This window comes from Mixia osmundae, assembly GCF_000708205.1.
Source record: "Mixia osmundae IAM 14324 unplaced genomic scaffold scaffold_7, whole genome shotgun sequence".
In the NCBI taxonomy this organism is placed as follows: Eukaryota; Fungi; Basidiomycota; class Mixiomycetes; order Mixiales; family Mixiaceae; genus Mixia; species Mixia osmundae.
Window position 1 is genome coordinate 739,887 of NW_014575557.1, and position 13,253 is coordinate 753,139.

General features: G+C 55.2%; 6 protein-coding genes across 6 annotated transcripts; 2 read left to right on the forward strand and 4 right to left on the reverse strand.

The window, feature by feature from the left end:
• Positions 1 to 4: 4 nt before the first annotated feature.
• On the reverse strand, positions 5 to 3,868 carry L969DRAFT_51314 (uncharacterized protein; the record flags this gene model as incomplete). The annotated part of the gene is made up of 7 exons (XM_014711626.1): positions 5 to 173; positions 228 to 1,361; positions 1,410 to 3,165; positions 3,223 to 3,290; positions 3,339 to 3,413; positions 3,459 to 3,488; positions 3,534 to 3,868. 7 exons carry the CDS (start codon positions 3,866 to 3,868, stop codon positions 5 to 7), a joined length of 3,567 nt encoding a protein of 1,188 aa, XP_014567112.1.
• A 382-nt stretch (positions 3,869 to 4,250) lies between these two features.
• L969DRAFT_88998 (uncharacterized protein) lies at positions 4,251 to 5,090 on the forward strand. Its single transcript, XM_014711627.1, has 2 exons — positions 4,251 to 4,757; positions 4,811 to 5,090. The coding sequence occupies exons 1-2, from the start codon at positions 4,287 to 4,289 to the stop codon at positions 5,036 to 5,038; spliced, it is 699 nt and encodes a 232-aa protein (XP_014567113.1). The 5' UTR covers positions 4,251 to 4,286; the 3' UTR covers positions 5,039 to 5,090.
• A 3-nt stretch (positions 5,091 to 5,093) lies between these two features.
• L969DRAFT_95630 (uncharacterized protein) lies at positions 5,094 to 6,965 on the reverse strand (the record flags this gene model as incomplete). Its single annotated transcript, XM_014711628.1, has 11 exons — positions 5,094 to 5,310; positions 5,362 to 5,494; positions 5,544 to 5,713; positions 5,766 to 5,904; positions 5,964 to 6,045; positions 6,092 to 6,118; positions 6,164 to 6,297; positions 6,345 to 6,409; positions 6,589 to 6,699; positions 6,748 to 6,846; positions 6,901 to 6,965. 11 exons carry the CDS (start codon positions 6,963 to 6,965, stop codon positions 5,094 to 5,096), a joined length of 1,242 nt encoding a protein of 413 aa, XP_014567114.1.
• Positions 6,966 to 7,097: 132 nt separating this feature from the next.
• Positions 7,098 to 9,889, reverse strand: L969DRAFT_76810 (uncharacterized protein; the record flags this gene model as incomplete). Its single annotated transcript, XM_014711629.1, has 4 exons — positions 9,447 to 9,889; positions 8,803 to 9,394; positions 8,580 to 8,754; positions 7,098 to 8,537 (listed from the first exon to the last, which is right to left on the reverse strand). The coding sequence occupies exons 1-4, from the start codon at positions 9,769 to 9,771 to the stop codon at positions 7,098 to 7,100; spliced, it is 2,532 nt and encodes an 843-aa protein (XP_014567115.1). The 5' UTR covers positions 9,772 to 9,889.
• Positions 9,834 to 12,696, forward strand: L969DRAFT_64339 (uncharacterized protein). The gene is made up of 7 exons (XM_014711630.1): positions 9,834 to 10,103; positions 10,163 to 10,308; positions 10,368 to 10,642; positions 10,693 to 11,044; positions 11,138 to 11,144; positions 11,405 to 11,898; positions 11,949 to 12,696. Exons 1-7 carry the CDS (start codon positions 9,891 to 9,893, stop codon positions 12,244 to 12,246), a joined length of 1,785 nt encoding a protein of 594 aa, XP_014567116.1. The 5' UTR covers positions 9,834 to 9,890; the 3' UTR covers positions 12,247 to 12,696.
• L969DRAFT_18573 (uncharacterized protein) lies at positions 12,301 to 13,246 on the reverse strand (the record flags this gene model as incomplete). Its single annotated transcript, XM_014711291.1, has 2 exons — positions 12,301 to 12,567; positions 12,617 to 13,246. 2 exons carry the CDS (start codon positions 13,244 to 13,246, stop codon positions 12,301 to 12,303), a joined length of 897 nt encoding a protein of 298 aa, XP_014566777.1.
• Between the last annotated feature and the right edge of the window lie 7 nt (positions 13,247 to 13,253).

Genomic DNA, 13,253 nt, shown 5'->3' on the forward strand with positions numbered 1-13,253 from the left:
ATGCTCATGAAAAGAGCTTGGGAGCATGCTCAACCAAGGTCTCGACCACTTTACACTTTTGACCCATCTCTGAAAAGTCCTTGTTCGGATCCTCCGAGCGAAGCAGCGTTGGTGCGAACACGACGCCCAGATTCTGTGGCGTCATCTTGTTCTGCTGCGCTTGTTGATACACTCTATCTCAGCAACATGATCAGCACGTACATTAGTAAGTGAAGCACGCAACGAACCGATGTAAATGCATGACGAGCATCTGCGCTGTGTCAAAGTGAGGCTCCGGTAGAGCGCGCAGTAACCTGCCGAGTGCCTCTAATTTGGCATCGAGCGGCCGGATATCAGTCGTCGCGAGGATCTCCTCGTTGAGCTCGAACGTGAACAGCGGGTTCGGCAACGCGCGGAAGTAGTTCTTGAGGACAGAAGTGGTGGCCGAGACGTCATGGAAGATATCTTGATTCGCCAAGTCTGGATCTTCGCCTCGCTCAAATGCAGCGGTGATCTGCTTGACGAGTCCGCTACCGCCTGTCTTGCGATAGATACCCTCCACGTCCATGCCGATCGCCTCGACCGCTTCGATACACCTACTAACGACTTTGGGCACAGTGCTACCATCCTTCCTTGCCTGGACGACTAAATCGCCGCCGAACAGTACAGGCGCTGGGCTTGCCTCGCCCGGCTCCTCGCTCACGGAATTGCACAGAATGTTGTAATGGGGCGCGCATTTTGAATGGCAATAGACTCCGCAAGCTGAGCATCGCAGCTCCTGGAGGCCCCACATCTTATCCGAACAGTGTTCGCACTTGACAGGTCGGAGAATGCTGGTAGGCTGCAAGGTATGTTGTCGGCCAACCTCAATAGAATTGAAGCGCATGCCTGCCGGCAGAGACCTTGAGTCTGCGCCTGCTTTGTGTTTGCCCCACTTAAATTTGCGAGCGGTTGCTGTGACAGGTTCGATCGTCTGCACAGAGCTCACGACCATTGTACCATCTCGAGACATTTCGGTAGAGGCAGAAGATACACTGCTGATCGAAGGTACCAGGATGTGTCGATTCTTGGGCGTGATCGTTCCATTTTGCTGCTGAGCAGTGCTGGCCTGATCCTGAAGGCGCCGTAGTGTGGTCTGAGCCTGATCGAGATGTCGCTGAGCAGAAGTGTTCGCCTCGAGCAAGGTCATGTTCCTAGCTCGCAGATCGTTGTTCTGCTCCGCGAGTGCGGTTTTTGTCTGGCCGAGTTCAGCGATCTCGCGCTGCAGTATGTCACGCTGTAGTCGGAGTTCGGCCACCTCTGTGCGATGTTGATTCTTAACTTCATCCAGACGCTCGTTCAGGGATGATGCGAGACGATCCTTGGCCTGTGGTAGTTGCAGCCTGTCACACGGCCTAAGCGTCACTGCGGAAAGTCCCTAGACCACTTACCTGTCATTGTCGCTCTGTAGTTCCTCGATCTCGGCAACGGCAATCTCTCGCTCCGCCTGCAGGCTTGACAGCTTACGCTCGACAGATTCAACATCGACACGGAGCTCGCGCGATTGACGCTGAAGTGCTTCTCGCTCTTTCTGTTCCTCGTCTATCTTGAACAGTCGGGCTGCCTGACTCTTCATCTCCTCTTTCAGGAGCGACATCTGAGCTTGCGCTTCCCTGCGCGCTGAAACTTCCTTGTTGTACTCTTCTTGGGCCAGATTGAAGCCTTCGAAGGCTGTTCGGCTGGCTCGACGGATTGCACCGTAATTCGCCTTGAGCTCCTTCATTTTCTCTTTGGTCGCCTCAAGCTCGGTCAAGAGCATCTCTACGAGCGTCACATCGACCGACATCTCCGCGGAACCTGTACGCATGCTACCGCGCGATCTTCTGATTGACTCGCGTACTCGTCTCGTCAGGGTATCTGAGCCAAGCTTGCCGCCGTCTGCACTGTCCTCGCCGCTAGCAGCGCCAAACAGGCCATCAGCGCCGGGGTCTGGACTGAGATGCTCTACGTGGTCAGGGGCTCGCTCGTGACCAGCCGATGATGCTTGAGTAGGGGAGGTGGGACTATCTGGAATGGGATGTGGCAACGCAAAACCGTTCGGCACGCCGCTTTGACTTGGTATGCGTTGCTTTGCGGGAGAATTGGGTGAATGGACAGCGTCTAAGAAGACAAGCATGTCCGGATCGTAGAACGACATTGACTCTGGCAGTACATTGGTTCGGCTCGAGCGCTTCGGCCTTGGCGGCGGAGTCAGAGCAGGCGAGCTAGCTGCGTCGGCCGACTTGCTGTCAGAGTTGTTGCCATCTTGCGAGGATTGTGAAGCTGTCTGGGCTGTCGTGGGTGGCTGAAAATGCCCGTAGAAGCCGGAACGACGACTTGCTTTGTTGCTCGATCCCTGGGCTTGCAATAGCGTAGGGGACTGCAGACCATTCTCGAGTGCGTTGCGCGTCTCTTCCTGATCCACACGACGATCGAACAGATTGCCGTAGCCGCTCAGCTGAGTCGGGTCAAACTTGTCTTGTTCTTCGTCAATACTCGAGTAACGGACGTGAACTTCGGGACTGGGCATCGACGCATTGCGAGCTGGTGGGCTCTTCTGATGCGCCTCGACGATTGCGCTCTGGACGGGGCTCGCTGACGTGAAATAGGCTGAGCGCTCGATAGGCTGCGGCGAGGCCGATGTTGCATACTTATGGCTAGACGTACTGATGTCCCTCGCTTGCCATGCATGATTGCTACCCGTTGAGTGTGGGACAAATCTGCCTGTCTGGTCTAAGGCTCGATGCGATGATGCACTGCCGGGCGAAGACGCTTCGTCGCCGCTCGAACCGGGCACAGGACGCAGACTTGACTGCGGTGCGCCGTTCGTCTTCGAGCTGAAAGATGACTTCGTCTTGACCTTTGGCGAAGGCGCTTCGGACGTCAAAGCTGCCAAGTTCGGCTGGCTGCTACTACCGGAGGAATGATCTGAATATGTTCTGCTGTACTTTGGCTGAGAAGTGGACTCGCGTGACGGTCCGAGACTTTGAGATTGCCTGCGCAGATTACGCTGGCGCTTTTGTTCGGCATGCTTGCGACTGCGAGAGACGCGTTCGTTGTGACAGGACATGCAGTAGATGCCTTGCGATGTCTTTGCAAAGACGAGTTCCTCGATCTTGTTTGAGCACGATCGGCATTTGAAGCATTCTGCGTGATATGAATCATCACCTATGATATCGAGTTCATTGTGAGCACTCGTCCTTTGAAACTCTTTGCCAGACGGACCTGTGACGATAGCTTCGTTCGAGATGCCTTGGCCGCAGAAGGAACAGATGTATGAGCAATTCTCGCATCTACGAGGGTTCAGTACAGCACAAAGGCGTCGCAAGAGTAGTACATACACTGGCGAGCCGTTTGAGAGCAGCAAAAGATTGGTATCGTGTTCGACCAGGTTGCCGCATTTTGCGCATCGACTGCTATCTTTTCAGCAACGGCGCGTCATGAGCATACGCAAGACTTACAAGCTACTCGTCGCAAGCGGCACAGATAGCCTATACAGTGAGACAGATCCGCGGAGAGCTTAAGGAATGACGAACCAGTCAAGATGCCACAGGCCATCTCCGAAACTGACGACGATGTTTTCTGAATTCTCCTCAAGCGCGAGTTGACAGCCACCGCATTTGGGCGCGACCGCGCCTGTCATCCCATTCGAAAAGGATGTCGGACTGAGCTCTTCTGGATGCACTATATGAGAGTGCTCGAGCGAGGTTATAGCGTTGGCAAGGTGAGTCGACTTTGATGTCGGTTCGGAGGGAGCCTGGCTGTCTGACGAGCCGCGCCTTGGCCCCGCATTGCTCGTATCTAAGCCAGTCTGTGCAAAGGCCATCATAGACTGTCGTCTGGTGGGTCGTGAGCTGATCGCCGTCGACATCCTCGCGGCCTTATCGTGCACTGATCGTCTGCGGCGCGTTTGATGCTTGGCGTTGAGCGATATGTGACGTTGCTCACTCGGATAGAAGTCTCAAGCGGATGTCTGACGTGTCGTTGAGACAACCTATGGCATTCGGTACGTATTCGAGACTGGACACGAAGCTCCTTTTGCGCTGAGCATGTCGGAACTGCGCTCAGCCCTGCTCACGCTTTCTTGCGCGTTTGCCCCTTCCTGCGTCTCTGCTTCGGTCTACGCCGACGAGGTGCAGCGTATGTCGAGCGTCTCCACGGGCAGTGAGCTGCTTGCACGCCTTTGTGATCTACAATGGATCTGCGAGCGAGAACTCTCTCGCAGAGCGGCTTCGCGTCTGTTCGTAAGTTGACGCGCTTGTCCGTGGAAAGATCGGCAGAGCGAGGAGATGTTGATCGCCCAATGTGGTGTAAAGCGGACGCTTCCCCCCAGCACTTTGTCTACCCTCCTGCACAGATCTGCCCGAGCGAGTGCGAGCCGATCTCGCTTTTTGCAAGAGCAGCCTCGGTGGATACCCCGCTCCACTTGGACCTCCTCGCCCTCTTACTCGACGCTATCGTCAGGTCTGGTCGCTAGCTCATGGAGGGCTGCACCCTCGCTTGCGTACTCACGCGTCGGACTCGGTCTGTCTGCCGTGCTGCTAGGCGGTCTGCTCATTCACACCTCGCCATCGAGGATAAAATGTGATAGCTTGTCTGCGCCCTATGTCTCATCTCGCTCCGGCTTGGATGAGCCAGAGCGAGTACAGCTCTCTTCGCTGGGCTTCGGGACTGTCTGCGGCATATGTGCTGGCGTCTTCATCAAGAAGGGTCTCAAGACCATCGCATTCTTTCTAGGCGGACTCTTCGTCCTGGCTCAAGTGAGCACATAATCAAACTCAACCCGACATGATGCTCATGAGATGTAACGCAGTACCTGGGTTCGCAGTCGCTCCTCAAAATGGACTGGGCCAGAATGTCGACGCGCTATAATTCCGTCATCGACCGCGCCGCCGGTGGTCCGAACCCAGTGCAGGCACGAGGCTGGGCGGGCTCACGGCTAGGACGCATCGCCAATCGGTTCGCCGACTTTCTCACTGCCGATTTCGGCCCAAGGGCGACCTTCCTTGCGGGACTTGCACTAGGTCTACGCATAGGCTGATGCATGCTACACGTTGTACAAACATACAAGCAAATATGTCTAGTGTGTGGGGCTACTAGGTCGCATGGACGTGAATGGTACGATCCATCGTTGCGACTCTTCTATGCTGCGCAGGAGGTTTGCCGGGATAGGGTATCGAGAGGCAACTGATCTCTAAGAAGCTGCAGAAGCGGTCCACGATTTCTAGCGAGGATCGTGTGTACGTCAATGCTGATACTGCGAGGCCAATGTGAAGGAAGCTCTGCTCAAGAATAGGCGTGAATAATTCCGGGCTGTGAATGAGCTTATATGAGTCGCGAGACGCCACGTTAGATACGACTCACAGGCCCAATATGGGGAGGTTGACGAGTATGCAGCCTGCAACGAGTGGCCAGACCGCAGGCGTAATCATTGGAAATTCGCCCTTGGTGAGATGCGCAAGGATGATCTTTGTTGAGATTTGCCCGAAGATTGGACCTGATCGTCGCTGTCAGCGGCATACGCCATCCCAAGCAGAGCGACTGACAAAGTAGTAGAGCAAATTCCACCATATATTCGTCGACGAGCAGACTCGAGTAAGGCGAGATAATCCAGAGCAAGCTCGACGTGGTAAAGACCAGCATCGGCATGATTTGGTACACTGCGTCGAAGTAGGGCAGATTGTGCTTATTTCTGACTTGGTAGACGTTGTACAGACTGTGCGACAGGGCCTATTAGCCCTATAGCCGATGAAATTCCGGATGTTTACCATGCTGGAGCGTGTCCGACGAAGAGCGCTAACAAGACGAGGATCATGAACACTTCTTCGAGCCGCGTGTCAGCCCCGACCATTGACGAGAGGAAGCCCGGTAGCGCCTCGTCAGCAGTCGTCTGCCAGAACCAAGGGCCTGCGCGAGCGAACTTGCAAATCAGCATATATGCCATGGTTGTCACATGTCAAGCCTGCCTTGGAAAGCCGAGATCAGCATGACTCCCATGGCGAGGAGCAATCCCTCTGTAGGTCCATTGATGACGCCGAGATACAGTGTCTGCTGTTCGGTCAGACGTGTGTGTGGGGTCCGACGATGCACTTACGCCAGTATGATATTCTTCCCAAGCGCTCTGCAAGTCTGGTAAGCGGGCCCTCTGGCTGAGGGGGTGACGCACGAGATACATTGGCCAGCATGCTAGCACGACCATGCCTGCCGCGAGAGGCGTATGGCCCATACCGACCGCGGCAGCCTGCACGAGGCCGCCTAATGCGCAATTGAGACTGTCTATGCCATGATCGAAGAGTTCGCCTGCTGTATCGCTCAGCGAGGGTCTCTTGCGCTGGTTGCGCGCTTGCCTAAGGGCGAAGAGGTGCCCGTCTTGCGTGCTTGCTTGCCATCGACATCTGTCAGGTCCATGAGCCTGTTGCTTTCGTCGCTCAAAGATAGTGCGTACTGTCCATCGTCTGCAAATCACTCAGAGATCAGCATCTATGTATACTGATCACCAGCATCGTCTGACCTGATAGAAAAAGAGACCAGCCGCAAAGCTACCAGCGGGTTCGTAAGCTCTCAAACTCCACGCGGTCACATGCAGCGTACCTGAAGTATAGTATAGCAGGCGCAGGACCTTCGAGATCCGGCAGGAAGACGATGACACAGATGACGTTGAAGACGATCGCCATGAAGCCAATGAGTGTAATTGCATTCGGCCTGCTGCATCGTCAGCGATCCTGAGCTCAGTCATCATTCAGAGCCTACGCGAGCCATATCGGCATCCTAGCAGCTACCCATTCCCACCACGGTCTGAGGATATACCGACTGACGGGCGAGAGATCGACAGCAGAATATCGATACTCTCTGTTGAGACGGGCGATCAGCTCGCGCGACGGCGAGGCGTCAATCCAGACGAACCTGAGGGCCAACAAGTGCTCTTGATCGAGATAGTCGTCCGTCCATCGAGCTGGTCGCACGACCATCGCCTCAAAATATCGTCAGGACTTGTCAAGACCACGACGACTCGGACAATCGCACGACGCGTATGTCGCACGAGAAGGCGTCTGCCCCTCGGCCGCTTCAGCAGTCGGTTCAGGGCGACGAGTATGCAATGTCTACGGGGACTCATCGGGGAGCTCGGCGTCCGATGCGTCACTGAGCACGATGAGCTCGGGCGCAATTCGTGCGCTTGTGCCTTTGCTCGGCTGTCCATTCCTGCCGGTCTGCGCTGGCTCGCTCTTTGCAAGCCAGTAGCTCTGTCTGGCTTCTGCTGCCATCTTGCGCGCTGCCTTGACCTCGTCAGATACTTTGGGAGACTTGCTCAGCCCGGGCAGGAGGATATCACTGCCGCCGTCGTCGCCTACGCCAAGATGGTCAAGTACAGACGGCCTTTTGTTTGAGCGTTGTACCTCATCCTCCGAATCGGACTCGGCATCGTTCGTGACATAGGTAAATTCGTTGCTCTGCTTTGAGCGCTGGCGTTTGCGCGAGGATGCTCGGGCAGATTTGAGAGCAGCACACCGACTGTCTGTCTCTTCGCCAGCCTCCGACTCGCTGGAGACAACGATCGGTTCGCCATCGACCAGTCCTGCGTTCTCCATGACGAGGGCAGAGGTTGCGCTGGTCGAATCCCCAAGTCGATCGGGTCCAATGGGCGTAGTGTCGCGGACGCCTAAAGACTGATATGCTTGCTCTGCGTTGGTAGCGCGCTGATCGATGACGGCTTGAGAAACGCCCATGATTGTACCGAGTAATGTCTCATGCATCAGCTTTCCGTCTGTGCTACTGCCTGGCGCTGCAGGAAGCGAAGCCGATAGAGCCGCATCCTGTCTTCTGTCACCTTGTGCATGTATCACAAGCTGACGATTGAAGACTGAAGCTGTCAGGACCTCGTATGCGCCTGCGAGTGTGATTCGGATCTGTCGGATGTTGAACGAGCCGACAGATATATCATTTGTGGGATCGTTGGGATCTTCTATACTCAGTGCAAAAGGCTTCATAGCATTGTAGAATCCTCGATCCCATTTGTTGTAGTAGCCGCTCTCTTTGACGGTGATGCCAACAAGATCATAATTGAAGTTGCGTCCGTACAGGTCGAAGAAGTCGATGAGCAACGGTCCCAGGCTTTCCATGAGATCGATACTGCCAGACTGAACTTTCGGATGGATCTGAAAGAAGGATATGACCATACAGATCAGACTGTACGAACCTAAGCCTCCTGTGAAGACCTCTGACATCCCTCTGATGCTGAGGTATAACTTGATACAGTAAATGAGCGTCCTTGCCGCTTCGCCTCCGTTATGATCTATCATTCGCTGTACGACTGTGCCAGCCCTGATGCCACCAGGCTGATTGAGTGAGATGTCGATGTTGAAGCCGCCGGTGGTCGAGATGAACTTGACAATCGGAACTTTGGCTCGGGAAATGACGACAAAGTCGTAACCGATGTTGGCGTCTCGCATGATCTGTGCAATCCTATGCAGCACCCTACTCGGCGTCTGCGATGCCGCTGTAGCAGACAGCATGACCAGATCGATGTCCCTGCAACGAAGAAGCTCGCGTCAAGCGAAGCAAGACTGGCTGACGCGAGCGAGGACTTGCCCTCCGGGAAGATATAGTTGAGTGAGATAAGAGCCAAAAGGTTGCAGATCTGTGTCTGCCCAGATCTGTCGCAAGGCATTCCGGACCTGATCGATGACATGACCTCGAAATGCATGCTCGGCCCTTGAAGGCGTCACATATGCCTTGAACGCCTGCAGCTCCTTCGTCAACCTGTAGGGATATGTCAGCGCTTGTCTGCGAGGATGCTTCCATCCATACATCTGAATAGCAGAGGAGCAGCCATCCCAGTCGACATTGGCACACCAAGGTGTCTGACGCTGCTTAAACTTCTTCTCCTGTAGCGCTTGAACCTCTGTCCGCGAAAGTTTTGCTGCCTTTGCCTTGAAAGCCTTCTTACGTGCCGCAGTTGGACCGTCGACGGGAGGCTCTGGCAGTTTCGGCCGGAGTCTCTCCTGTTTGTCGGGATCGAGGAGAAATCGTCCTCCCTTCTTGTTCGAGAATCTTTCTTCCTTGTCGGGATCAACAGGCGCTATCTTTCCAGCGAGTCGCTCGAGGAGAGGTTGATCAGGTACGATCGCATGCAGAGGTAGAGGTTCTGGCGCAGGCAAGGGTGAGTCAGGTGGCGAAAAGGCAAAGGCGATAAAATCGGATTGCTGCTCTATGCTGGCCGCTGGTCTGGTAGATGTACTGGCTACGGGTGGCTGTGTACTAGAATCAGACGTCTGTGCAGATGCTTGTGATGTCAGCTCTGCCTCCCTGCGCGCGCGCCGGCGGTCTCTCGCGCCCTGACTCGCTTTCTTGACCGGTTTGGATGCCATCGAAGGCTGTACGGTGTGTACTAGCAGATTACCTGGGAGCGCCATGTCAGCTTCTACACGTTCATGCTGAGCAGACATGCTGACCTGGTGAGGAATCGCTGCTGCTATCACTGTCACCGTCGCTGTTCAAGTCGGCTGCAACCGGTCTTTGCTTTGCTTTGCCGTGCCTGAGGGGTCCAGCAGTAGTCGCGACAAGCCGATTCTCTGCAGCAGCTCGGCTCTTTGCAATCGCTGGGCTGCCTCGCTTCTCGAGAGGTGAAGTAGGCGGCGGTCGAGGCCTGGATGCGCCTGCGATTCGCGCTGCAAGGTTCGGTCTGGCAGCGGCCTGTGAGGGTTCTGTAGGAAAGCCGAGCGGTATAAAGTCATCATTGGTATCAAAGGATGCCACCGATGCGTGGGCCTTGGCCATGACCGTCTTCTGCAGCGTCGAGACAACGCCGCCGCCGACGCTTGCGTTTTGCTTTTCCCTGATTCGCGTCGACTTCGAGGCGACAGGCGACCGAGAGACTCGGCCGAGATGATGTTGGCATGCTGGCTGTAGAGAGACCTTTGCATGACGGGATGGAGAGAGACGATCAATCAAGCACGTCCATCGGCTCTGCGTCGACGACAGGCCGATCGCAGACTCGCTTGATCAGCGATTGTCGACAAGCAACTTTCAATGGATCCGTACCGCTCTGCATCTCCCTCGACTTGGCAGAGCTCCCAGCGGGCACAGATACGATGCCAACATCCTACTATGCACGTTGAGACATCGCGAGTGGCGTGCGAGACTGATCTGATCGCTCTCAATCGTGCAGGTACAAGCACCGCGGCTGTCTTATTTGCCATTGATCTTGCAAGATGCCAGACGACAACTCATAGAGATGGTCCTTGACGATAGCGCATTGGCTACTCTCAAGGATGATCAGATCTGGTTTGAGTGCCAAGGTGTGCCCATGCGATGGCAAGTCATCCCTTTCATCATCCTCCTCGTCACCGCGTCCTCATCTCGGACAAACGCAGGCATTGGCCGATTGGGCTCCTGTACGACTATCACGTCCTCACGAAGCAGCCGCAGAGTACCCCCAGCACTTCCCAGCCGCCCGTGTTCGAGCTCAAGCTTCACCTCAGCTCACCGCCAAGTGACAAGCTGCTGATCAGCTCGTCTGTCGAGAAGTGCAAGGAGAATTACATGAACATGATCAAAGAGGCCGACTACCTGCGGCATGGCAATACCCGGCGCGTCACAGCCCTCAGAAAACAGGACCAAGACGCTCTCTGGGAAGCCATCATAAGACGTGCGCATTGACCCCCATACCACGCGCGCCGAGCTCATAGATAAAGGCAGATGACTATGACAGCTTTGCGAACGTCTCTGCCAAGTTGATGCCAGACAACATAGAGAGCATACGCTCACTCGCTGTACGGCTATACATGCCAGACACCCCCGTCATTCAGAACCTCGTTCCGCCGTTACAACAAGCTCAACCGATCACGATCTACCACATCCTGTCGACCGCCGTGCCTTCCCTGTTCCCTGCCAAGCCAGAGACGATGACGGCCAGCTTCGTTGGGTCGAAACCGCTTGGATATGCTCTTGTGCAAGGAATCAAGATCCCCTTTGATGCAGAGATGGACTGGCTCTGTGCTGCTCTCGCGGGAGCAGACGGATGGCTCGCCGTCGTCATTGTACCATCGAGGTAGACGACATACACGATGTTGTACTCGCTAGGAATCTGTTGTGCTTGTCAGCAATCTGTCTGCAGACTTTTCTTCTTTTCGCAGGTGCACAGGGGTCAGGTCTATATAGGCAATAAATCGGTTATCCGCTTTCGACCGAGTCAATTGACAAGGCCTCGTCAGATCAGGTCTGTAATTTCGATTCATCCGATGGGCAAGCATGGCGAGAATGGGTGGGATGAGGATCATATGAAGACTTACTTGTATTCTTCAGCTGTGCCTCTCGCAGGCGCGCGCGGCGCATCATGAAACTATTCAACTGTCAACATATTCGCTGGGCTCAGCGCAAAATCCGGGGTGCTGGCTAAAATTGCCTCCAGCTTTCTCCGCCTTTTGACGTGCAAGTCGCCGGCTCGAGGCAGTCGACGATTGCGCACATGCGTAGCATCTGTCTCGGCCTGCTGATCGGCAGCGTACTGGCTGGTCCAGTGCGGCGACAGCTGCCCACTACGACGAGCATCGCCATCGGCGCGCCTAATGGTCACTGGGCTCCTTCCGATGTCACAGACACCATCACGACCACGACTGCACTTCTGACAGCTCAGCCTGCCGCGTCGACCTATGCGCTTCCTATTGTGATCACATCTGACGACATCCCCTGCAAAGAAATCATCAATGCTTGTCAGTATCGTTATGTACAGATCAACCTCGACTTGTACGGCTTGTACTCCAACACGACGATCGGTCATTGCGATTCGTCCGATCCTAGATGTGGCTGCCAGGCCTGGTACGATATGCTGAACTGTATGGGCACCTGCGCTGCCGAGTACAATTTCAATGCGGCGAGCCCCGTCAATATACGCGCAGCTGCCGAGTAGGCACTCCTTTCTTCTGACATATGCAAAGCTCAACATTGGCATGCAGCTGTTTTGCCGCGAGCCCACAAGCCGTACCCAGCGTCGTCGATTTCGGCCCGGCGACGACGACGCTGGGCGGGACATTGATACCTACACAGACGACAGTCCTGCTCCCTCTGGGCGGAGGCTCAAGCATGCAATATACCTTTTCGACCTCTGTCAGAGTTGGAGCGACGCAGACGATTACCTACGAGCTGTACTTTAAGCAGCTCGGCTACCCGACAGCGACGGGTTCGATCGGCAACACCGAATTCTTTGCGTCTACAATGTCGCTACCCACAGTCACTCCCAGCCCGGTTCTTTGAGAGTCACTTGTATCTAATGCGAGACATGCATACACAGCGGGTGGTCTGCAGGAGTTACATGCGCTGGCGATTGCGAGATGCTACGTTCTGCAATCCGTGGTAGACTTTGCCAGGCGGCGAGCCCAAGATGAGCTGACAGACGGCATCTCTTGCAATCTTGATGCCCGAGAACGAGCCAAGAATGTGGATCTTGCTATCTGCCAGGACGATACGAGTCCGTGAGACGTTTTCGATCGTGAAGCGTGTTCTGCCATCTTTGCCTGCTATTCGCCCAATCGCTCGGCTGAGATGATCTCCATGGAGCGTCTTGACGTCTTTGACCTGGTCGATAGTGTGAACGGGAGAATAGCAGCAAGTAGGCAGAACTTACTTCGAACGTCTCTACGTAGAGATCGTCAAGGCGAACGAGTGCGATCGCATCTTCCGCTGCAAAGCCGAGACAGTAGGCCGCCAAGAAGTCGACGGCCTTCTGCATGATCGTATTGGGCGGATTTGGCGTATGCTTGCTCGACTTGAGCTCGACCGCCCTCCGTTTGACATTCATCCTGACCAGCAATCCTGCCTCTTCGACCAAGGGCGAGTAGATCTTCATCCAGTCTTTCTTGAGCGGCGTCATCCGATGAGGCGGTATGGCCACCTTTCTCGTCTGGGTCGCATGCTTTGTGGCTGTTTCCGAAGCTGACAGAGCCGGGAAAGAGAGCGACATCTCAGTGTCCTGGACGAGCTCGGCAGTCGTTGCAGAGTCGTCTCCTGCCCTCTCCTTGCCTTTGATCGATGGCGCAGTCTCAAATGTGACTTTTCCTCGCTCGGACGGTGTGGATTTGATGACGGGATTGACGAGCGCAGAGCCCAAGGTGTTGGCAGGTGCCAAATCGATCACAATTTGATCCTCATCGTCGGATTCGTGCGCAGCGCCGGCCGTCACAGCCTGCGCGAAAGAGTTTGAGCCAATGCGGCCAGAGGTACGCACTGTAGCCGGGCTGCCCGACGTGCTAGGCATTGTCGAC

Excerpts from the sequence above, each read along its gene's own strand:
- L969DRAFT_88998 (XM_014711627.1), top strand. The coding sequence starts at position 4,287 with ATGTTGATCGCCCAATGTGGTGTAAAGCGGACGCTTCCCCCCAGCACT. Across the intron at positions 4,758-4,810 it reads GACTCTTCGTCCTGGCTCAA|TACCTGGGTTCGCAGTCGCT; the intron begins GTGAGCACATAA and ends GATGTAACGCAG.
- L969DRAFT_64339 (XM_014711630.1), top strand. The coding sequence starts at position 9,891 with ATGCTGGCTGTAGAGAGACCTTTGCATGACGGGATGGAGAGAGACGAT. Across the intron at positions 10,309-10,367 it reads CAAGGTGTGCCCATGCGATG|GCATTGGCCGATTGGGCTCC; the intron begins GCAAGTCATCCC and ends GGACAAACGCAG. Across the intron at positions 10,643-10,692 it reads CTGGGAAGCCATCATAAGAC|ATGACTATGACAGCTTTGCG; the intron begins GTGCGCATTGAC and ends AGATAAAGGCAG.